The following is a 23,496-nucleotide window of genomic DNA, read 5'->3' as shown; positions in this document are numbered from 1 at the left end:
CCACTCTATTTTGGTATCACATAGTGGCAAATATTTGCACATTGCCACAAAAACAAAATTGGATTCATCCTGAACATGCCATTTTGCAATCAACTTTGTTCACTTAATTCTATCATGCATGTTTTCCATGTTACTAAGTATTTCTCAAGAATATTTTAGTGGTTAACAGTCTACTGTAAGGTCATGATTTACCTGTTTATCCTACTTTGAACACTTAAATTGTTTTCTAATGTAAAACAATAAGCTAGGGGTGTTTTCCCATTTTTGGTGATCATTTTTACTTTTTATTCAACATATTCAAAATATCTCCTCCAGGCAGGGTGCAAGCCTGTGCAGACAGCAGAGATTCCCAAGGCTGAGATATTCAGATTTAGGAAACCAGCGGCTAAGCTCCCAGGGCTCTCTTTATGGGAAAAGACCCCTCCTCCAAAGATTACCACTGGAAGATGTGGAAGTGCAAATGCAGGCAGGCAGAATCCACAACTCTTTTTGTCTCTTGCCCTGGGGCCCAGGTCTTGGTGTACAGACACCCCAGGACGCCCAAGTTAAGAGAGCAAACACACTTTGAATATGGTCCAGGTTCAAAGGGCTTCCTTACTCCCCAAGTTACTTAGGTTGCATTAAAATAACACTTTCTAATTCTGGGAGTCTGTATTGTTTTGCTGTTGACCAGTGTCTGGGTCTCAATTTTTCATTACCTGACAAACACTGAAATCAAGAGAGTTGGATATTTCTAGTTTCCCCTTTTTCCTGGTGGATTATTGGGATACAGAAGCAGGGTTTCCCTTTTTGATCTTAAGGTTTCCAAAGGGAGTAATAGAAGTCCCAGCTGGATATATCTTGGAAGGATTTATTGCAAAATAAAGTTGAGTTCTCAATCTAGGAAAATAACAAAGGAGTCCCCAGCTCTCTGAGGAGCATCACTCTTGTGGGACCTTGTCTGGGTAGGTCATAGTCACCTGTCCACTTATTGCCACGATTCCCTTTCCATGGCTGCAGAGATGGTTTAGGAACTCCAAAAACCCCCAGGTTATACAGGGTGCTGGTTTCCCCAGGTGTGGGTGGGAAGAATTTATTTTCTTTTCTCTTTCTTTTTTTTTTTTTGAGACAGGGTCTCAGTTTTGTTGCCCAGGCTGGAGTGCAACGGCACAATCACACCTCACTGTAGTCTCGATCTCCTGGCTCCAATGATCCTGTCGCCTCAGCCTTCCAAGTATCTAGGACTACAGGCAAGTGGCACTACACCTGGTTAATTTTTAAATTTTGTGTAGAGATGGTGTCTTCCTATGTTGTCCAGGCTGGAGGAAGAACTTCTCAAAAGTGCATACTTGGAGGGAAAGAAATCTAACATTCTAAAACTTCCCAGTAGACAGATATGTGGTCTTTATCCCATTTATCAGCATGGATTTGTAGTCACAGGCTGCTCTTCAGGAGTCTGAACAGAACTCTTTCATTTTTTGCTTCTGTTCTCCTGATTCCCAGCAGCACAGCTAGGTTGGACATGGTCTGAAATTTAAAGGAACAAATACTTTGAAGGTCCCTCTAGATATGGACCCCAAACCAAACTCTCCCTGTAGGAAGCTGCATAAGTACAGGCACAGAGATGGGAAAGTAGCTTGCAGGAAAGATGAAATGGGGGTCTGCCAAAATCAGGAGGCCCAGATTCCAATTTCAACCCTGCCAGGAATATGCTGTGGAATCTTGGGCCTCCATTTCCCCACCGATAGCAGATATCATGAGGACTACAGACCAACATTGCAATTTTCCAATTGCTTTCCAATCTGTTCTCTCTAAGAGAGAAGCTACATCCCCTTCCACTGATGCAATTAATCAAGTGAACTTGTGTGGGGTATTATCAGGCACTGCCCTCACTCAGGGACTGGGCACTGCCTGAGGAGCGTGTGCAGTAATACTTGCTCACCACATGCGTACACTGGTCACACTTGACCTTACAGCACCACTGGAATTTGCAGTTACAGCTGATTATGACCTCAGTTTTCCTCTCTTCCACCTGCAGCCCACATTCAGTGCATAGGCGCCCACAGCTACGTCGCTCCCACCTGGATGTGTTGTGGCTGTTCTGTAGGCACTCACGACCCTCTGTGCCATAGATGCCCAGGCTGGAATTGCAGGTACAGTAATCTGGTGATTCCTCTAAAAAGATCAGTTCCGCCTCTGCGCTAGGAAGGAAGGCCTCAGCAGGTGCCCAGTGGCCCTCGGCGCTGTTCCCAGCTCTCAGCTGCTGCTTATCCATTTCAATTTTCAGCGCCTGGTCATACTTGGCCTTTAGGTAGTCTCCCATCTCTCGGAAGTCAGCCAGCTGCAGCCAGCACGTCTGTATGCTGCAGCTCCCAGAGATGCCATGACATTTGCAGGTCCTTTTCATGGTGGCTCTCACTGCCTTCACAGAGAGAACACAAAAGAGAATGGCTCTGAGTAGGGAAGACCAAAGGTTAGTGATTAAAGGTAATGTTTTAGAGCTGTGTTTCTTGAATTTAAAGGAGCATCAGAATTATTGGGGAAGCTCGTGAAGAATATTTATTCCTGGGCCCTACCTCAGATCTTCTCAATGAGGATATTCAGTGGGGAAGGGGCTGGTACTGGTGATTTTAAAGCTTCCCTGGGTGATTCTGATGGAGAGCCAGGCAAGAGCTGGGAAGGTTACTAGAGTCCAGAAACCTCTGCTCCAGGCTCAACTCAATCACTTGTCAAGCTTTTCTCTATCTGCCCAGCTGGAAAAAGAATTGAATATAATAATGACCAAGGAAGTACTCTGTAAATTTTAAAGGAAACTATGATAATTGCCACAGTTATTGTCTTGAGGGTGGGGGTGAGAATATTTTGGGGGGTTTGGATTTGTCCTCTGGGTCTTCTCTGAGAGGGGAGGGAGCTCCTTGAGTCTGAACACTTATACCCCCAAGGCAATGAATTACCCATGGTTGTACTTGCTTAAAAAACCTCTTCCTGGCTGGACACGGTGGTGGCTCATGCCTGTAATCCCAAGATGTTGGGAGGCCGAGGCAAGAGGATTGCTTGAGCTCAGGAGGCCAAGACCAGCCTGGGCAATATGGGGAAACTTCATCTCTACAAAACCCACAAAAATTAGCCAGGCATAGTGGCAAGTGCCTGTAGTTCCAGGTTCTCAGAAGGCTGAGGTGGGAGGATGGCTTCAGCCTGGGAGGTGGAGGCTGCAGTGAGCCGAGATGGCACTACTGCACTTCAGCCTGGGTGACAGAATAAGACCCTGTCTCAAAAAAAGCCCCCAAAACCCAAAAACCCTTTCCCCCTTTCCCCGTTTCCCTGGGCACTCAGGATATCTAGGTGTATGTTCACAGGAAATTTCTACACTTTTGGCTCTAAATCCAACTTGTTTCCCGATTTGTGTTCCGAATACTCCAGATTGCCACCCCACTAGAAGTCTTGGGGGAGAGTTAGACACTTCAGAGAAGCCTAGATCAATCCCAATTCCCCATAGCTCAGACAGACTTTAGGACACAAGGCTGGACAACAAGGCCCTGTTAATTTACTAGAACATGCAGTTGAAGTGATAAAAATTTAAGTCATAGAAGCAAGGCCTTGATTCTGTGTTCTCAGAAGCCCGCCTGTGGAGGGGCAGAGCAGAACATACAATGACAAGAGGACTCAGTGAGAAGATCTGAGTTTACTGCCTGTCTCTGACAGTTATTAGTTGCCTTGGACAAGCCACTTGGCTCAGACTTAATTGGTTTTGTCATCCAGAGAATGCAGGTAGCCATCTCAGTCTGGCTGGGTAGTATGAGGAAAGAATGTAGAAGACAGCTCTTGGTAAATTGTGAAGGGCTGTGCAGATGTGAAGCTGTTGAAATACTGGCCACAACTCCTATACCCACCAGTCTGCCGGCCCTGTTGTTGTGAAGATTCATCAGGGCTCTGGCATCCTTCCCCTTCTCCAAACTGTCCACAAAGAGTTTGGAGATCCTTTCCCCAAATTCCACATTGTCGCTGCAGCCTCCCCAGATCCAGCCATGGCCTCCTATACATAAGGAAAGAATAAGTTCTCCATGTAGCTCCATGCTCAGTCCCAGTCACCCGCCAAACCATCCCCAAGAGCCCTAGAGTGTAAAGCTATGGCTGAAGGTGAGACAGGGAAATGGAGGTGCATGGGGTGGGTGGGTAGGAGTCCGATTGCCAAAGCCAACTGCCCACCCTTCAGACACTTCCCAGCCATAAGCAATTAGTCTTCTATACCCACAGTAAAAGTAGGCACACTGGGGCTAACTTAGATGCTCTCAAAGGTTCACTGCAGCTCAAACATTCTGGAATTCTGCACCATTATTCTACAATTATCTTGTAAAGGTTACTACCTCCTTCATTAGTGATAAATCTGAGTAAGTGTCTTAGGTAGTCTGCAAATTGCTGAGTAGCTCTAGATTATGGATGAGCCATTCCAAGCCTGAAATACCAGGGCTAGCTTTAACTCACTTCAACCTTCTCATTTCTAATTGCCTTGTTGCTTGTAGAGCTACTTGCCTATACCTGGACTTATGGACCCAGGCTCAACTCTGAGAGTGTAAGGCTAGGAGATTCTACAATTGAAGGAGTTGCTGGAGTCTTGAGGTTTAAGGGAGCTGTGTCCCTCAGCCTTTCCCTGGAAGACTTTAGCCTGCACTCAGCTCTGTAGCCCCTCACCTCTTCCCACCCCCATTGGAAAGCTCAACTTACCTGTTTTTCCATTTTTTGACCCATCACAGCCACAGTTTTCGAAGTCACCCATGCTACAGTTCTTGGTGATGGTGTGCATGACTCCGGCAGAGCTGATAGCATGTATGAAGGAAGTCTCTCTGGTGGCTTTGGAGAGAGAGAGGGAACTGACTGGAACTTGGACCCTGATGACCCAAAGCAGAGGCTTTGGAAAAGTAATATTGTTTCTCTCCCTTATCCCCTACTTCCTTTGGGTTTAAGAAGATGCTTTTCTTTTCTTTTCTTTTTTCTTTTTTTTTTTTGAGACTTGCTCTGTCACCAGGCTGGAGTGCAGTGGTGTGATCTTGGCTCACTGTAACCTCTGCCTCCCAGGTTCAAGCGATTCTCCTGCCCAAGCCTCCTGAGTAGCTGGGACTACAGGCGCATGCCACCATGCCCAGCTAATTTTTGTATTTCTAGTAGAGACAGAGTTTCACCATGTTGACCAGGATGGTCTTGATCTCTTGACCTCATGATCTGCCCTCCTCGGCCTCCCAAAGTGCTGGGATTACAGGCATGAACCACTGTGGCTGGCCTTTTTTTTTTTTTTTTTTTTTTTGAGACAGAGTCTCACTCTGTTGCCCAGGCTGGGGTGCAGTAGCACGATCTTGGCTCTTTGCAAACTCTGCCTCCCAGATTCAAGCAATTCTCCTGCCTCAGCTTCCTGAGTAGCAGGTATGTGCCACCATGCCTGGCTAATTTTTTATTTTTAGTAGAGATGAGGTTTCACCATGTTGGCCAGGCTGGTCTTGAACTCCTGATCTCAGGTGACCCACCCGCCTGGCCTCCCAGAGTGTTGGGATTACAGGTGTGAGCCACTGTGCCTGGCCTATTTTTTTTTAATTATTGTTATATTTTTTGAGACAAGGTCTCACTCTTGCCCAGGTTGGAGTGCAGTACCTGATCTCGGCTCACTATAACCTCCACCTTCTGGATTCAAGCAATTCTCGTGCCTCAGCCTCCTGAGTAGCTGGGACTATAGGTGCCTGCTACCACACCTGGCTATTTTAAATTTTTTTTTAGTTTTTAGTACCATATGGGGTTTCACCATATTGGCCAGAGTGGTCTAGAACTCCTGGGCTCAAGTGGTCCACTCACCTTGGTCTCCCAAAGTGCTGGGATTACATGCATGAGCCACCACACCTGACCTATTATTATTGTATTAGAAATAGGGTCTCATTATGTTACCCAGGCTGGACTCGAACTCCTGGGCACAAGTAATCCTCCCGTCTCAGCCTCCCAAAATGCTGGGATTACAGATGCAAGCCACTGCATCCAGCCAATGCTCTTCTGTTTGAAAGAACAATGCATATCTTTTCAGCCTCCTTACTTCATCCAGGCAGGAATGAACATCCCCATGTTACCAGTGGGGAAAGTAAAAACTAGAGATAGAATGATGAGACCAATGTAATCCCAGCACTTTGGGAGGCTAAGGTGGGTGGATCGCTTGAGCTCAGGAGTTCGAGACCAACCTAGGCAACATGATGAAAACCTGTCTCTATAAAAAATACAAAAATTAGCCGGGCATGGGGGTGCATGCCTGTAGTCCCAGCTACTCAGGAGACTGAGGTGTGAGAATTGCTTGAGCCTGGGAGGCAGAGTCTGCAGTGAGCCGAGATTATGCCACTGCAATCCAGCCTGGGTAGCAAAGTGAAACCCTGTCTCAAAAAAAAAAGAATGATGAGAACAAGACCACTTTCCAGTTGTGGTGTTGGGATCAGGACCTTGCCCTCTTAGAGTCCAGCCTAGACCTCTGTCCACTAGCCACTGCTGCTAGTCCTTAGGCAGTGAGACTCAGGGCTCGATGCTGGCCTAGGAGAGAGAGGAGGACCTTTGCTGCTTCTGACTGGGAAGCTTGGGTCATGTAATAATCATAACAATCATGACTGCCACCTACTGAGCTCTTATCTTACTAAACTCTTTACAAACATTGTCACATTTCATTTCTATGTACTCCCTATTCTATCTGTATACCCCATGGGGAGACATTTCTTTCGAGCCTCATCTTTTTTTTTTGAGACAAGGTCTTGCTCTGTCACCCAGGCAGGAGTGTAGTGGTGTGATCATAGCTCACTATATTCTTGAACTCCTGGGTTCCAGAAATCCTCCCAACTCAGCCTTCCAGGTAGCTGGGACTACAGGCACATGCTACCATGCCGGCTAATATTTTTACTTCTATTTTTAGTAGAGAGAGCTCTTGCTATGTTGCCCAGGCTGGTCTTGAACTCCTGAACTCAAGCGATCCTCCTGCCTTAGCCTTCCAAAGTGCTGGGATTATAGGCATGGTCCCAACACGTGCTTAGCCACTTTCTCCGTCTTCTTTACTCTTTCCCCTAACTATTCTCAGGTGAATGGTGAATGTTATCTTCAAAAATGACACGCAAACTACAGCACACAGTTACAAATGGGTGCACGTGCACACCCATACACACACACACACACCCCACCTGAGGCACAACTCAATGTGACATCTCAGTTTTTCTGTTGTTGAGATTTTATGGCAGTTAGCCATGTGAAACTTCCTCAGGAGCTGCAAACACCCGATTTTTATTTCATGCAACTCAGTGCAAGATCAGTGTGTACAAACACACAAATATAAGCATGCATTTAAAAAATAGAGTGATTTCTGCTGAGCACTGTGGCTCACGCCTGTAATTCCAGAACTTTTGGAGGCTGAGGTGGGTGGATCACCTGAGGTCAGGAGTTTGAGACCAGCCTGGCTAACATGGTGAAACCCCATCTCTACTAAAAATACAAAAAATTAGCCAGGCGTGGTGCATGCCTGTAATCCCAGCTACTCAGGAGGCTGAGGCAGGAGAATCATTTGAACTCGGGAGGCAGAAGTTGCGGTGAGCCGAGATTGTGCCATTGCGCTCCAGCCTGGGCAACAGAGTGAGACTTTGTCTCAAAAAAAAAAAAAAAAAAAAGAGTAATTTCCTTCATTTGTCTCATACATAGAGACACCTCATATCCACCTCATTCAAATCCATGGGATACTTCTGATGAACTAAACAGAACTGGCCTTACTGACCCAAATCACAAATCTGAGGTTGAGAGAGGGGAGGTAATTTACTCAAGGCCACATAGCAAGGAAATAGCAGGTCAGCAGGTCACTGGTAGCATTTTCATTTCACTGTGCAATACATGTCACACATAAACACATACTGCAGGCGCCCCTCCATTCCCATATATACCCCTTGTACAGGTGAGTTCCACACAAACTTACCACTTCTCAGCCTATTGTGGGTGGAGAGCTGAAGAGCATTTTCAGGGCAGTTCCAGCGTTCCCAAGCAAACTGGAACTTGCATTCCTCGATGCCACTCTGGGCACCCAAGGCCACGCTAGTCGTGTAGGTCAGATAGGCCTGGCAAAGGGAAGAGGGCTGTGAGCTTCTGCCTGGTATGGGTGATCTGGGATAGGAGAAGCAGGCAGGACTCAGATGGGCCAGCTCTCCATTGAGAATCAACCATGGGTTCCTCTGGGTGAGGGGCTCTGGCACTGTCCCCTCCCCTCTTTTCTCCAGAAGAGTCCCCTTAGGGCCCTCAGTGGGTAAAAACAGAAGCTGGAGATCATCCTACCTTGGGACCTGTTATCAGGAAATTGTTCACTGACCTACCAAGAAGAGAAAAAGTGAGGCAGAGGTGAATGGGGATGAGACAATGGGGCTTCCTTGGCAGGGAGTGAGGGTGGGAAAGGACTTACCAGGCAGAGGCACTGAGTGCAGCACAGCATATGCCCACAGCTGCCCAGAGCATAGACAGGTTCCCCATCGCCCTGCCTACCCCCGCGGACCAGGTCCAGCAAGGGGCCAAGTCCAGAGAAGTGAGCAGAGGGCAGGGTCTTCCTCAGTATTTATGTGAGAAGATTCTGAATGTCCAAGGGGGGAAATCAGCAGCTCTTCTCATTTGTTCTTGACTGGCAGGGCTGCAGGAGCCACTGACCCAGTGGGGGATCTGGGAGGAGGGACTCAGTTTTCGCGGAAAGCCCCGCCCTGCCCAGCCCCTCCAGCCCTTTTTCCTCCCAGACTGAGAAAGAGGCTGAAGCTTTTCTCCTATCCTTGAGATTTCTTTCTTCTATATGTCAATTTTGTCTCTTCCTGCTTCTTTGGCCCATTTCTCAGAATCATGTAGGCCAGAGCAGGCTGGGTCCTTAACCCTGAAGGCAGGTCACCTATTCTTGGAGCTACAGTGTCCTCTGTCAGTGAGAGCCCCCTCTCTGCCCTGCCATCCTCCCCCAGGTGTTAACAATCAGAAAGCAACTCCATCTGGAGCCCCTGCCTACTCATTTACCTGAACCAGTGACTGGGCCATCCCTACCACTTCCTTCAGGTCTGTGAGGTGATGGAGCTGTGGGACTATGCAGCAGGAACACTTCAGAGTCCATCTCTGCAACAGTCCCTTCTACCACATTCTAGCAAAGTAAGTGCTGGGAAATTTCCTTCATTCCTAGCAAATCTGTCCTTTTATATCTGAAGGTTACAACTGCAGTTAGTTGATTTTTTATATATCTGAGAACCAACCATAGGGTCACCCAGGGCTATATTTGGGAAGACTGATGCCTTCCTTTTTTCTTTCTTTTTTTGAGACAGAGTCTCTCGCTCTGCCGCCCAGGCTGGAGTGCAGTGGTGCAATCTCAGCTCACTGCAACCTCCGTCTCCTGGGTTCAAGCGATTCTCCTACCTCAGCCTCCCAAGTATCTGAGACTACAGGTGCCAGCCACCACGCCCGGCTAATTTTTGTATTTTTAGTAGAGAAAGGGTTTCACCATGTTGGCCAGCCTGGTCTTGAACTCCTGGGCTCAAGTGATCTGCCTGCCTTGGTCTCCCAAAATGCTGGGATTATAGGCATGAGCCACTGTGCATGGCCCTGATGCCTTTCTGATACCATTTTGTTACTAGGACTTAAGCTCCTTAGGCAGGAATCTGTCTTTTATTTTATTTATTTATTTATTTATTTATTTATTTATTTATTTATTTTGAGATGGAGTCTCACTCTGTCACCAGGCTGGAGTGCAGTGTTGTGATCTCGGCTCACTGCAACCTCTACCTCCCGGGATCGAGCAATTATCCTGCCTCAGCCTCCAGAGTAGCTGGGATTACAGGTGTGTGCCACCATGCCCAGCTAATTTTGTATTTTTAGTGGAGACGGGGTTTCACTATGTTGGCCAGGCTGGTCTCAAACTCCTGACCTCAGGTGACCCGCACACCTTTGGCCTCCTAAAGCGCTGGAATTACAGGCGTGAGCCACCGCACCCAGCCAGGAATGTCTTTTAGGTTCACTTTGGGTTCTTAGTGCTTAAGAAGGCATCTGGGGGCCGGGCGCGGTGGCTCAAGCCAGCACTTTGGGAGGCCGAGACGGGTGGATCACAAGGTCAGGAGATCGAGACCATCCTGGCTAACATGGTGAAACCCCATCTCTACTAAAAAATACAAAAAACTAGCCGGGCGAGGTGACGGGCGCCTGTAGTCCCAGCTACTCGGGAGGCTGAGGCAGGAGAATGGCGTGAACCCGGGAGGCGGAGCTTGCAGTGAGCTGAGATCCGGCCATTGCACTCCAGCCTGGGCGACAGAGCAAGACTCCGTCTCAAAAAAAAAGAAAGAAAAAAAAAAGAAAAGGCATCTGGATGATCGAATGAAAGAACCTGTAACCCCTAGTGGGCACCATTAGGTATGGTTGGGGACTAGAATAAAGGCGGGGGAAGTCCTTGTTGGTTGCTGAAGCTCTTTCCTAAGGCTGGAGAAGAAGGTCTAGAGAAGTTCAGAGGAAAGCATAGATGGAAAGTCACAGTTCTGACTCTATCCTCTGACCATTACAGCATCCAGATCACTTCCCAGAACCCTGGACCTGGTTTGGGTGGGAAGTGGAGCTCAGAGATCCCCCCACCAAAGGAATTCCAGGGGCCAAAGAGTCCCCAGGTGTCTTTAGGGCATACTCCAAGTATGGGCCAGTCTTGGCATCAGTCTGCAAACTGACTGTTGTCCTTCTGACATAAGATAATTACAAAAAATATATGTTTAGAAATTTTTATAGCAGCCGGGCGCGGTGGCTCAAGCCTGTAATCCCAGCACTTTGGGAGGCCGAGACGGGTGGATCACGACGTCAGGAGATCGAGACCATCCTGGCTAACACGGTGAAACCCCGTCTCTACTAAAAAATACAAAAAACTAGCCGGCGAGGTGGCGGGCGCCTGTAGTCCCAGCTACTCGGGAGGCTGAGGCAGGAGAATGGCGTGAACCCGGGAGGCGGAGCTTGCAGTGAGCTGAGATCCGGCCACTGCACTGCAGCCTGGGTGACAGAGCGAGACTCCGTCTCAAAAAAAAAAAAAAAAAAAAAAAGAAATTTTTATAGCAATTTGGAGCAATTTTAGATATGCTAAACCTAAGAGGAAATTTGGGCTCCTATTTTGTATGTAGTTTTTTGTTTCATTTCTCTGGAAGGATGAGGACAGAAAGTCCTAATGGACTGAAGCTCTGCCTCCTAGCCCCCAGCAAGCTGTCTTCCTTTGATTGCTTGTGGGCTTCTCTGCTTGGGGAAAATAGGTATCCCAGACTTGAGTTACGTGAGAAAAGCCCACTGAGTTAGCCTCAGCGGCCTTTTCTCTGTCTCCTACTTTTCCCAATCAAGAATGTCATTTAACTTTCACTTGTTAAGACAGCAGGGTTGATTTCTATGGCACTCACCGTGGGGTCAGAACAGGGTTAGTGATAGCTCCCAGGAAGTCCCCTGCCACCTCGAAAGAGTTTTAGGAGTGACTCCACATTCGCTTCCTGTGTGTGAGTGACTGGGTCTTATGCTTCTGTGTTCCCCACTGCACCTGGCATTTAATTGGTACTCTACAAAAAATACTCTTTTATTTTCTAGGCAGCAGAGGGGAAGACAGTTTTTTGTGTGCAAACTGTGCTTTCTGCTGCTCAGATTCTATAAAGATCATATAGTTTTTCTGAATGGAAGTGAGAATTTATAGAGAGGCCTCTGCTCCAGGTACCAGGAATCCTGGGCTTTGGCCACTAATTTGCTGTGTGACCTTGGGCAAGCTGTTTACCACTGTTTGGACTCAGATTCTTCATCTCTAAAATGAGGGAGTGGGGAAAATGTTGAAGGTTGAATGACCACTAGAGACTTTCCCAGCTGGGCTGGGCATGGTAGCTCACGTCTATAATCCCAGCCCTTTGGAAGGCTGAGCGGGGAGGATCGCCTGAGCCCAGGACTTTGAGGCTACAGTGAGCCATGATTGTGCCACTGTACTCTAGCCTAGGTGGCAGAATGAGACCCCGTCTCTAAAAAAAAAAGGCCAGGGCTCACTCCTGTAATCCCAGCACTTTGGGAGGCCAAGGCAGGCAAATCACCTGAGTTTAGGAGTTTGAGACCAGCCTGGCCAACATGGTGGAACCCCATCTCTAATAAAAATACAAAAATTAGCCAAAAAAAAAAAAAAAAAAAGATTTACAGAGTTTATTAATCCCAGAGGTGATTGTAGGACAGAAATCTTATCTTCTTCGGTTGAGAGCATTGGAATTATCTTTGTTTGTTTGTTTGTTTGTTTTGAGAAGGAGTCTCTGTCACCCAGGCTAGAATGCAGTGGTGCGATCTCAGCTCACCACAACCTCCGCCTCCTGGATTCAAAGCCATTCTCATGCCTCAGCCATCCAAGTAGCTGGGATTACAGGTGCTCGCCTCCACGCTTGGCTAATTTTTGTATTTTTAGTAGAGATGGGGTTTCACCATGTTGGCCAGGATGGTCTCAAACTCCTGGCCTCAAGGAATTTGCCCACCTCAGCCTCCCAAAGTGCTGGGATTACAGATATGAGCCACTGTGCCTGGCCAGAATTATCTTATAATGATTAGATGAACCTTTAAGATGAATACCTGGAGGATAACCAGTGCCTTCTTCAGAGTCCTTTGGGGTGTGTCTACATAAGACCCCTGTGCTGGACTGACTGAATTTTTCACTGCAGACAGAGCTTTCCTGGAGAGAATAGCGACAGGCATTCCGCATCAAGTCTACAAATCATTTCCAGTCAACCTGTGCATCAATTTCCTTAATCCCAGCTCTGTTGTCTCATTAGCTTTTAAGTAATGATCCAACTCTTGGTTTCTCTCTTGCAGGAATGGAAATCTAGAGCTGAAGACTAGAGCAGAAGACGATGGTGGGAACAGATGAGCCTTGACAAGATAGATTGAATCTGAAGCCCTGGTGTGCTGGTAAATGGTTAGCAACTGGATTGGGTGTGGCAGGAGCCTGATTGGTAATGTTTGTTCATTTTCATGGTATAAATACTAGAGCATGGTGAACTGCAAACTGCCAACGTGGACTTGGGAAGAGATGTAGTATATCATTATATAATATTTCTGTCATATAGGTATAATGGGTATAAATAACCTTCAGCATAAATGATAGTGAAATTTAGCAAACTAATTAGGAAGTGATGAATTTTGAGTATTTGTTACCTTTGTTTTTAATATAATTATGTTTATATAATTTAATTTTAAATATTGGCTGTATTTAACAACCAGTTTGCAAAATTCTTAAAAATGCAACAACTGCTCTCAAGAGTGGGTATAAGCTGCCTTCAGCACACCACTGGCACTGAAGCCCAGTGTCCTCCCTCTAGGCCACGGGGAGAAAAAGTGGAAATTGTGGAATTGAACACCCAATAATTGTTTCAGTTATGTGCAGGGCTTTAATTTTTCCTCTTACTACCCGCCTTCATGGAGCTTACTGTCTAGTAACAGGAAACAAGGTATGTATCTATCTATAATGTCAGTAGAACATGTGAATAGATATGATGAATAAGCATTCACACTTCTGGAAAGGTATTACCAGGTAATCTGAAGGCCCCTCCCGCCTCTAATGTTCCAGGATGATGAGATTCCAGGAGTCCTAGGGAAGCACTGAGGACTATAATCAATAAAGGATATACCAACGTCACCCTAGCTGTGCCCAGCTTCAGGAAATTCAGAGGCCGTTCGTGGAACCTTAGAGTGTCTGAGCTAGAGAGTTCCATTTGACAAGGATGCAACTGAGACCCATAGAGAGAGAACTTATTGAGGGTTTCACAGTGTTTTGGGCCCAAGAGAGCCTGGATTCCAGCATCCTGGTTTGCCCAGGACCGAGAGGTCTCCTATAGTTTGAGGCTTTCAATGTTAAAGCCAGGACAGTCTTGAGCAAACCAGGATAGCTGGTCACCCGACAGCAAAGGTATGCATCCTAGGCCAGTGCTTCTTTCTAAAAGTGCACTTTCACTGAACTTCCCAAATCCTTCGATCCCCAACATTTCTTTCCCAGGCTCCTTGCAGGGCTCTGAGCCTACAGGGGCTGATTAGACTGTAGGAGCAAGTTGCAAAAGAGCTGAGTAGAGAGGGGGTGGAGGTGACTGGAGAATGCCAAAAGACAAAGAGATAGGATTTCTGACTTTTTACACTTCTCTGCTAATTAGATAAAGGATTGGGACGGGGGAGAATGAGCCTCCATGCATATTCTTCTGAGCTGTGACAGGGAGCAGAGTTTAGGGATTTTTCTATCCCTGGTCTCCACCCCTCCTCCCTGGAAGCTTCTCACCCCCTGGGGATCCTTGACTCCCAGTCCAAATGCCACAGCTGCTTGAGCTCCTGACCCTCCCTTTGGCCCCTTCAATTTAGCCTCAGTGACTTGCCAAGTTCCCCAACAATATGGTCTGGGAAAAAAAGTGGAATACTTCTGTTTTCCCTTTCAGATTCAGGGTTCCAGGTGTCAGGAGGGAAATGAGGCCCTCCTGTGTGAAAATGGGATCAGTTGGTGGTCTATTGGATGCATGGGCCTGTAAGGACAAGGGCATATTAGGGGGGATCAATCTGAAAGCCATGACTTGATCTGTTTCGTGTTGGCAAGTATGTTTCCTTCATCAATCTGGGAGCTGCTTAAGGCTGTGCCCTGCCAATCCCACCCACACAGTGATCTCCCAAGGATAGGGACGTGTTTCTCCCATCAGACTGAGGTACCCAAATGGCAGAGGCCTCATCTTCACCACTAGCCTCGGAAGAGTTAGAGTTGGAGGGGCTCACCCAACACAAGGTTTCAGTTGGCTAAAACCTCTTGTTTTTTATTCCCTCTTTGTTTTAAACCTCCATCTCTGTCCTATCCATCTCTGGATAGGACACAGAAGTTCTCAATTAATGTTTCTTGATTAATTGTTGAAGAAGAAGGTTTGGAACTGGTTGTAGGATTTTACTAGTTTTCAGAGAAATATGCATTTATTCATTCCAAAAATATGTACCTACTTAGTTCAGGCTAGTACTCAATACTTATGAGTCCAAGATGAATTAGGAGGTATTTTCATCTAGAAGCTCTCATTCTGGTCTGAGAGAGAGAGAAGTTTAAGTTATTTTTAATAACTTAAAGTGAAATAAGGAATGTTGGAAATGTTGGAAGGATGCAACGAAATGGGGATAAATAAGGAAATGCCATAGAAGGGACTTCTGATGAAAACCTGCCATCTGCTGGCAGTGAACGGTACAACAAGCTCTTTTGTTGCCATAATATGGGTTCAGTACTGGAATTCTAGCCATTATCCAGTACCTGCCTAATGGATAGCCAGTCCAGTGATTGGCACTGAGCTGTGAACCTTGTAAAGGGATTTTTTGTCTTCGAAAAGCTTGTACTATGCTTATGGATGTAAGATATAATTGAAAAAGTTGTCAATCAACCAAGCAACAGATATTTGAATATGCACACACAAAAAATATGCTTTTAAAAAAAGCATAGGCCAGGCACGGTGGCTCAGCCCTGTAATCCCAGCACTTTGGGAGGCTGAGGCAGGAGGAACATGAGGTCAGGAGTTCGAGACCAGCCTGGCCAACATGATGAAACCCTGTCTTTACTAAAAATACAAAAAATTAGCCAGGCGTGGTGGCGCCCACCTGTAATCCCAGCTACTCAGAAGGCTGAGGCAGGAGAATTGCTTGAACTGAGGAGGCAGAGGTTGCAGTGAGCCAAGATCATACCAGTGCACTCCAGCCTGGGTGACAGAGCAAGACTCTGTCTTGAGGAAAAAAAAAAAAGCATGTAATTCATGCTTGTTACCAAAAAAATTAAATAAAACATGGAAATATGTAACGTAAAAAATAGGACTCTCTGACATCCAACTCCCTGTAAGTAATAATTATGTACAGTTTAGTGTGGATTTTTTTTTTTTTTTTTTTTTTTTGAGACGGAGTCTCGCTCTGTCGCCTGGGCTGGAGTGCAGTGGCTGGACCTCAGCTCACTGCAAGCTCCGCCTCCCGGGTTCCCGCCATTCTCCTGCCTCAGCCTCCCGAGTAGCTGGGACCACAGGCGCCCGCCACCTCGCCCGGCTAGTTTTTTTTTTTTTTTTTTTTGAGACGGAGTCTTGCTCTGTCTCCCAGGCTGGAGTGCAGTGGCGCGATCTCGGCTCACTGCAAGCTCCGCCTCCCGGGTTCACGCCATTCTCCTGCCTCAGCCTCCCGAGTAGCTGGGACTACAGGCGCCCGCCACCGCGCCCGGCTAATTTTTTGTATTTTTAGTAGAGACAGGGTTTCACCGTGGTCTCGATCTCCTGACCTTGTGATCCGCCCACCTCGGCCTCCCAAAGTGCTGGGATTACAGGCGTGAGCCACCACGCCCGGCCACCCGGCTAGTGTTTTGTATTTTTTTAGTAGAGACGGGGTTTCACCGTATTAGCCAGGATGGTCTCGATCTCCTGACCTCGTGATCCGCCCGTCTCGGCCTCCCAAAGTGCTGGGATTACAGGCTTGAGCCACCGCGCCCGGCCTAGTGTGGATTTTTTTTTTCTCTGCATATATAAATGTTTATATATACATATGTAGTTTTTTTTCTTTTTAAAGATGGGGTCTTGCTATGTTGCTCAGGCTGGCTTCAAACTCCTGGGCTCAAGCAATCTTCTCACCTCAGCCTTCTGAATAGCTAGGACTCCAGGTATGCACCAGTGTGCCAAGCTATATACATATTAATATATTTTATTATTTGAGATGGGGTCTTGCTCTGTCACCCAGGCTGGAGTGCAGTGGCACGATCTTGGCTCACTGCAACCTCCACCTCCCGGGTTCCAGCAATTCTTGTGCCTCAGCCTCTTGAGTAGCTGGGATTACAGGACCCTGCCACCATGCTCGGCTAATTTTTTGTATTTTTAGTAGAGACGGGGTTTTACCATGTTGGCCTAGCTCGTCTTGAACTCCTGACCTCAAGTGATCCACCCGCCTTGGCCTCTCAAAGTGCTGAGATTACAGCCATGAGCCACCATGGCTGGCCTTAATTTTCTATGTTCTCTTTTTCTACAATTATTTCTGGATGTGAAAGGGGGAAGGGATATTGGATCTCCTGCACTAATTTTCTCATTTTCTTGTCTTTTATTTCCTGTTTTCCATTTTTTTGTTGTATTGTTTAGGAGAGTGCCTCAATTTTATCTTCCCACCATTATGTTGAAATTCTAAAAATTTCTGTATCAAATACTCAGTACCTAAGCCTTTTCCCTTACTCTCTGAATATTCCTTTCTTTTTTTTTTTGAGACGGAGTCTCATTCTGTCGCCCAGGCTGGAATGTGGTGGTGCAATCTTGGTTCACTGCAACTTCTGCCTCGTGGGTTCAAGCGATTCTCCTGCTTCAGCCTCCCAAGTAGCTGGGATTACAGGCCTGCACCACCACACCTGGCTAGTTTTTGTATCTTTAGTAGAGACGGGGTTTCACCATGTTGCCCAGGCTGCTCTCGAACTCCTGACCTCAGGTGATCTGCCTACCTTGGCCTCCCAAAGTACTGGGATTACAGGTGTGAACCACCTTACCTGGCCTGAATATTTCTTTTTTATCATACTCTGTTCTTGTTTCATGATTGCAATATCTTCTCTTAAATCTGTAAGGATACAATTTTCAAAACTTTTGTTTCCTGTTTTATTTCTTCTTCCAAATTCCTTTTTATCTATAATCTTAGAGCCTTTTCTCAAAAGTCTAGTGATGCTTGGCTGTCCATTCATGCTTAACAATGAGGGGCTAAAAGCTTTTTGTATCTGGATGGGGCTTGTTGAATAGTGTGCTTCACTCCAGAGAGATAAGATAGCTCCTAGCTAATTCACTGGGGAATCCCAAGCATCAGTATCTTTAAGTCTTTTTTCTAGGGTTAGTTAGTTTTGCCAGAGAGGTCTTTTATAACCTATTGAGTTATAGACCTATTGAGTCTATAACTCAATAGGTGAAAAATCTTTCTTTCTTTCTTTCTTTTTTATTTTTTTATTTTTTGGAGACAGTCTTGCTCTGTTGCCCAGGCTGGAGTGCAGTGGCGCGATCTCGGCTCACTGTAAGCTCCGACTCCCAGGTTCATGCCATTCTCCTGCCTCAGCCTCCTGAGTAGCTGGGACTACAGGCGCCCGCCACCACACCTGGCTAATTTTTTTTTGTATTTTTAGTAGAGATGGAGTTTCACCATGTTAGTCAGGATGGTCTCTATCTCCTGACCTTGTGATCTGCCCACCTCAGCCTCCCAAAGTGCTGGGATTACAGGCGTGAGCCACCATGCCCTGCCAAAATATTTCATTTTAACTTGTATTTTTTATTATTAGTGAGGTGGAGCACCTTTTTACATGTTAATTATCTGTTTAGATTTCTTATTCTATGAAATGATTCTGGACACTTTTTTTGACTACTTCTATTTTGCACTCATTTTTCTTACAGATTTATGGAATCCAATTATTAACATATAAATATGTTGCAAAAATTGTTTTCCTTTTTGTTGTTTGCCTTTTTTTTTTCTTTTTTTGGAGGCAGAGTCATGCTCTGTCACCTTGGCTGGAGTGCAGTGGTGTGATCATAGCTCACTGTAGCCTCGAGCTCATAGGCTCAAGGAATCTTCCCACTTTAACCTCCCAAGTTGGTGGGATTATAGGCATATGCCACTACACCCGGCTAATTTTTTTTTGAGACGGAGTCTTGCTCTGTTGACTAGGCTGGAGTGCAGTGGCGCAATCTCGGCTCACTGCAAGCTCTGCCTCCCCGGGTTCACGCCATTCTCCTGCCTCAGCCTCCTGAGTAGCTGGGACTACAGGTGCCCGCCACCACGCCCGGCTAATTTTTTTTTTTGTATTTTTAATAGAGATGGGGTTTCACCATGTTAGCCAGGATAGTCTCGATCTCCTGACCTTGTGATCTGCCCACCTCGGCCTCCCAAAGTGCTGGGATTACAGGCTTGAGCCACGGCACCTGGACACACCTGCCTAATTTTTAGATACAGGGTCTCACTATGTTGCCAACGCTGATCTCAAATTCCTGAGTTTAAGTGATCCTCCTGCCTCAGACTCCCAAAGTGCTGGTATTACAGTCATGAGTCACTGTATCCAGCCCAACTTTTAATTTTGAATATGTTGTCTTTTTCCCTAAAGAAATTAAATTTTTGGCCGGGCGCGGTGGCTCAAGCCTGTAATCCCAGCACTTTGGGAGGCCGAGATGGGCGGATCACAAGGTCAGGAGATCGAGACCATGCTGGCTAACACGGTGAAACCCCGTCTCTACTAAAAAATACAAAAAATTAGCCGGGCGAGGTGGCGGGCGCCTGTGGTCCCAGCTACTTGGGAGGCTGAGGCAGGAGAATGGCGTGAACCCAGGAGGCGGAGCTTGCAGTGAGCTGAGATCCGGCCACTGCACTCCAGCCTGGGCGACAGAGCGAGACTCCGTCTCAAAAAAAAAAAAAAAAAAAAAAAAAAAGAAATTAATTTTTTTTTTTCTGTTTTGGTCAACTTATTCCTTTAAGTATTCTAGGTTTTGAGTAATTAATAGAACAAACTGCCTCATTTAAATATGATAAAAATGTTCTGTATTTTCTTTTTCTTTTGTTGTGATTTTATTTTCTAATTATAGACCTTTTATATATGTAACTAACTTTTGTATATTATATGGGGCTTGCCTTTCATCTATCCCCTGTACCTCATATAGGCAGGCAATTGCCACTCAATTTATTAAATAATTTATAATTTCCCCACTGATTTGAAATGCTACCTACAGACCGGGCATGGTTGCTCACACCTGTAATCCCAGCGCTTTAAGAGGTGGAGCTGGGAGGATCGCTTGAGGCCAGGAGTTTGAGACCAGCCTGGTCAACATAATGAGACCTCATGTCTACTTTTTTTTTTTCTTTTATTATTATTATTATTATACTTTAAGTTCTAGGGTACATGTGCATAACGTGCAGGTTTGTTACTTTTTTATTTTGAGATGGAGTCTTGCTTTGTCACTCAGGCTGGAGTGCAGTGGCACAGTTTCAGCTTACTGCAACCTTCGCCTCCTGAGTTCAAGCCATTCTCCTGCCTCAGCCTCCTGAGTAGCTGGGATTACAGACACGTACCACCACGACCAACTAGTTTTTGTATTTTTAGTAGAGATGGGGTTTCACCATGTTGGCCAGGCTGTTCTCGAACTCCTGACCTCATGATCTGCCTGTCTCGGCCTCCCAAGGTGCTGGGATTATAGGTGTGAGCCACTGTGCCTCATCTCTATTAAAAAAAAAAAAAAGAATTAAAAAAAATTTTTTTAAATGAGAAAGGCCACCTACTAAATTCCCATACATCCATAGATTTAGCCACGGAATTGCTATTCTATTTCATATATCTTTGTCTTTTCTTTTGCTAATAATACACTTTTGCTGGGCTCGGTGGCTCACCCAGCACTTATAATCCCAAGACTTCGGAAAGTTGAGGTGGGTGGATCACTTGAGGCCTGGAGTTCGAGACCGGCCTAGCCAACATGGTGAAACCCCGTTTCTACTAAAAACGCAAAAAGTTAGCCAGGCATGCTGGGGGTGTGCATGCCTGTAATCACAGCTACTTGGGAGGCTGAGGCATGAGAATCGTTGAACTTGGGAGGTGGAGGTTGCAGTGAGCAGAGATCGTGCCACTGCACTCCAACCAGGGCAACAGAGTGAGACTCTCTTTCTTTTTTTTTTTTTTTTGAGACGGAGTCTCGCTCTGTCGCCCAGGCTGGAGTGCAGTGGCCAGATCTCAGCTCACTGCAAGCTCCGCCTCCCGGGTTCACGCCATTCTCCTGCCTCAGCCTCCCGAGTAGCTGGGACCACAGGCGCCGCCACCTCGCCCGGCTAATTTTTTGTGTTTTTAGTAGAGACGGGGTTTCGCCGTGTTAGCCAGGATGGTCTCAATCTCCTGACCTTGTGATCCGCCCGTCTCGGCCTCCCAGAGACTCTCTTTCAAAAAAAAAACAACAATAACAATAATAGGCCGGGTGCGGTGGCTCACGCCTATAATTCCAGCACTTTGGGAGGCTGAGGTGAGTGGATTACAAGGTCAGGAGTTCAAGAGCAGCCTGGCCAAGATGGTGAACCCTGTCTCTACTAAAATTACAAAAACTAGCCAGGCGTGGTGGCAGGCATCTGTAATCCCAGCTACTTGGGAGACTGAGGCAGGAGAATCGCTTGAACCCAGGTGGCAGAGGTTGCTGTGAGCCGAGACTGAGCACTCCAGTGGCTGGATGACAGAGTGAGACTCTATCTCAAAAACAAAAAAATAAAAACAATAATAATTCACATGTTATTACTATGTAATCATAGCATTTTTTTTGCTTTTTTGTCATAGCATATTTTAATATTCAATAAAACAAGTGCCTCCTTCTTATTCCTTTTTTTTTTTTTTTTGAGACGGAGTCTCGCTGTGTCTCCCAGGCTGGAGTGCAGTGGCGCGATCTCGGCTCACTGCAAGCTCCGCCTCCCGGGTTCACGCCATTCTCCCGCCTCAGCCTCCGAGTAGCTGGGACTACAGGCGCCCGCCACCACGCCCGGCTAATTTTTTGTATTTTTAGTAGAGACGGGGTTTCACCGTGTTAGCCAGGATGGTCTTGATCTCCTGACCTCGTGATCTGCCCATCTCGGCCTCCCAAAGTGCTGGATTACAGGCTTGAGCCACTGCGCCCGGCCGCCTCCTCCTTATTCTTTTCAAGAATTTTCTTGTATAATACATTTATATCTTTTAGAAAAACTTTATAATCAAATTGTCAAATAAAAATCATTGAGATTATAATTGTAATTATTCTAAATTTATTGATAAATTTGAGGAGAAAATTGACGTTTTTATGCCATTTAATCTTTCCATCCAGTAGCACAGTAGGCTTTCCCTTTATTCAGATTTTTTTTTTTTTTTTTTTTTTTGAGACGGAGTCTTGCTCTGTCGCCCGAGCTGGAGTGCAATGGCCGGATCTCAGCTCACTGCAACCTCTGCCTCCCGGGTTTACGCCATTCTCCTGCCTCAGCCTCCTAAGTGACTGGGACTACAGGCGCCCGCCACCACGCCCGGCTAATTTTTTGTATTTTTTAGTAGAGACAGGGTTTCACCGTGTTAGCCAGGTTGGTCTCGATCTCCTGACCTCGTGATCCGCCCGTCTCGGCCTCCCAAAGTGCTGGGATTACAGGCTTGAGCCACCGCGCCCGGCCTCAGATTGTTTTTCTATGTCTTTCAGAAAACCTTTATAGTCTTTTTCATATAAAGAACCTTTATTTCTGATTGATTTTCTAGCTGGTTATTGCCATTAATGCCAGCAATGTAATGAATTAATACATTTCCTAAGATTGAAAAATCTTTGAATCTTGAGCTAAACCCTAATGGATCGTGTGTTTTTCCTTTAATATATTTTTAGATTCTCTTTGCTAATATCCGATTTAAGTTTTATGCTTCTTACTCACAAGTGAGATTGGTCTATGCTTTTTTTCCTCTTCAAACTAGTTTTGTCAGGTTTTAGTAAAAGGATTTTGCTAGTCCCATAAACTGAAAGGTACATTTTCAATTTTCTTCTATGATCTAGAACAGTTTATATAATAGAGGAATTAGTCCTCTAGCTCAACAACAACAACAAAAAACAAATAATACAATTTAAAAATGGGCAAGGACTTGACTAGACATCTCTCCAAAGGTGATGTACAAATGACCAACAAACATATGAAAAGATGTTCAATGTCACTAATCATTAGAAAAATGAAAATAAAAAAGATAACAATATCATTATTATTTATTATTATTATTTGGGATGGAGTTTTGCTCTTGTTGACTGGAGTGCAATGGCATGGTCTTGACTCACTGCAACCTCTGCCTCCTGGGTTCAAGTGATTCTCCTGCCTCAGCCTCCCAAGTAGCTGGGATTACAGGCACCCGCCATCGCACCCAACTCATTTTTGTATTTTTAGTAGAGACAGGGTTTCACCATGTTGGCCAGGCTGATCTTGAACACCTGACCTCAAGTGATCTGTCCACCTCAGCCTCCCAGAGTACTGAGATTACAGGTACCAGCCACCACGCCCGGCCAAAAAAAATATATTTTAAGTACCAGGTACCAGGCACCAGGTTAGATGCTGGGAATACATCTATTAACCGGCTGACCAGCACCCTGCCCTCCAGAGCATATCATTTAGCAAATCAGGCAATAGAAGGTCTTCCTGAGTAAGCAGAGGAGTTTAGACACTACCCTGTGAGACACTGCACTCATGTGGCTCTCTGATGGGAGCGGATGGTGAGATGTCCTCAGCCTGCGGATGACATGGAAGGGGGGTATGCAGAGGAAATGCAGAGTGTTGAAGAGCTAGGTCTCCAACACTCTGTGAGCCTCAGCTATGAACCCCAGACTAGAATGAATGCACTGCAGAGGCAGGGAAGTGGTCAGAGTTTCTGAGAAAGTCATTCATTCAGAGAGATGGAAAACTTCTTAATCTTTTCTCAGATAATTTACATTTAATAAAAGTATAGCCTTTGTTTGATTTAAGCTGCAGGAATGAAACTCTGATGATGGA

At 45.9% G+C, this 23,496-nt stretch overlaps 2 protein-coding genes across 4 annotated transcripts in view; one reads left to right on the top strand and one right to left on the bottom strand.

Annotated features, from left to right (window-relative positions):
- The window catches only part of NME5 (NME/NM23 family member 5), a 54,018-nt gene extending 52,789 nt beyond the window's left edge, over positions 1-1,229 (top strand). The window contains exon 6 of the mRNA XM_065546798.2: positions 1,112-1,229. Within this exon, the coding sequence (XP_065402870.1) occupies positions 1,112-1,168 (57 nt within the window). The 3' untranslated portion in view covers positions 1,169-1,229. The remainder of the gene's footprint in view (positions 1-1,111) is intronic.
- Positions 1,230-1,390: 161 nt separating this feature from the next.
- Positions 1,391-8,631, bottom strand: WNT8A (Wnt family member 8A). 3 transcript variants are annotated; one of them, XM_005557885.5, is made up of 6 exons: positions 8,423-8,631; positions 8,299-8,332; positions 7,946-8,084; positions 4,702-4,827; positions 3,870-4,012; positions 1,391-2,401 (listed from the first exon to the last, which is right to left on the bottom strand). In XM_005557885.5, exons 1-6 carry the CDS (start codon positions 8,488-8,490, stop codon positions 1,856-1,858), a joined length of 1,056 nt encoding a protein of 351 aa, XP_005557942.2. In that variant the 5' UTR covers positions 8,491-8,631; the 3' UTR covers positions 1,391-1,855. The 3 variants fall into 3 exon arrangements, with proteins under 3 accessions (XP_005557942.2, XP_065402869.1, XP_073850435.1); XM_065546797.2 differs by lacking the exon at positions 8,299-8,332 and having other exon boundaries at positions 1,716-2,401; positions 8,423-8,594; XM_073994334.1 differs by lacking the exons at positions 8,299-8,332; positions 8,423-8,631 and having other exon boundaries at positions 1,716-2,401; positions 4,702-4,865.
- Between the last annotated feature and the right edge of the window lie 14,865 nt (positions 8,632-23,496).

Source organism: Macaca fascicularis, chromosome 6 (genome assembly GCF_037993035.2).
Source record: "Macaca fascicularis isolate 582-1 chromosome 6, T2T-MFA8v1.1".
Taxonomy (NCBI): Eukaryota; Metazoa; Chordata; class Mammalia; order Primates; family Cercopithecidae; genus Macaca; species Macaca fascicularis.
This window is presented reverse-complemented; position numbering and strand designations above follow the sequence as displayed.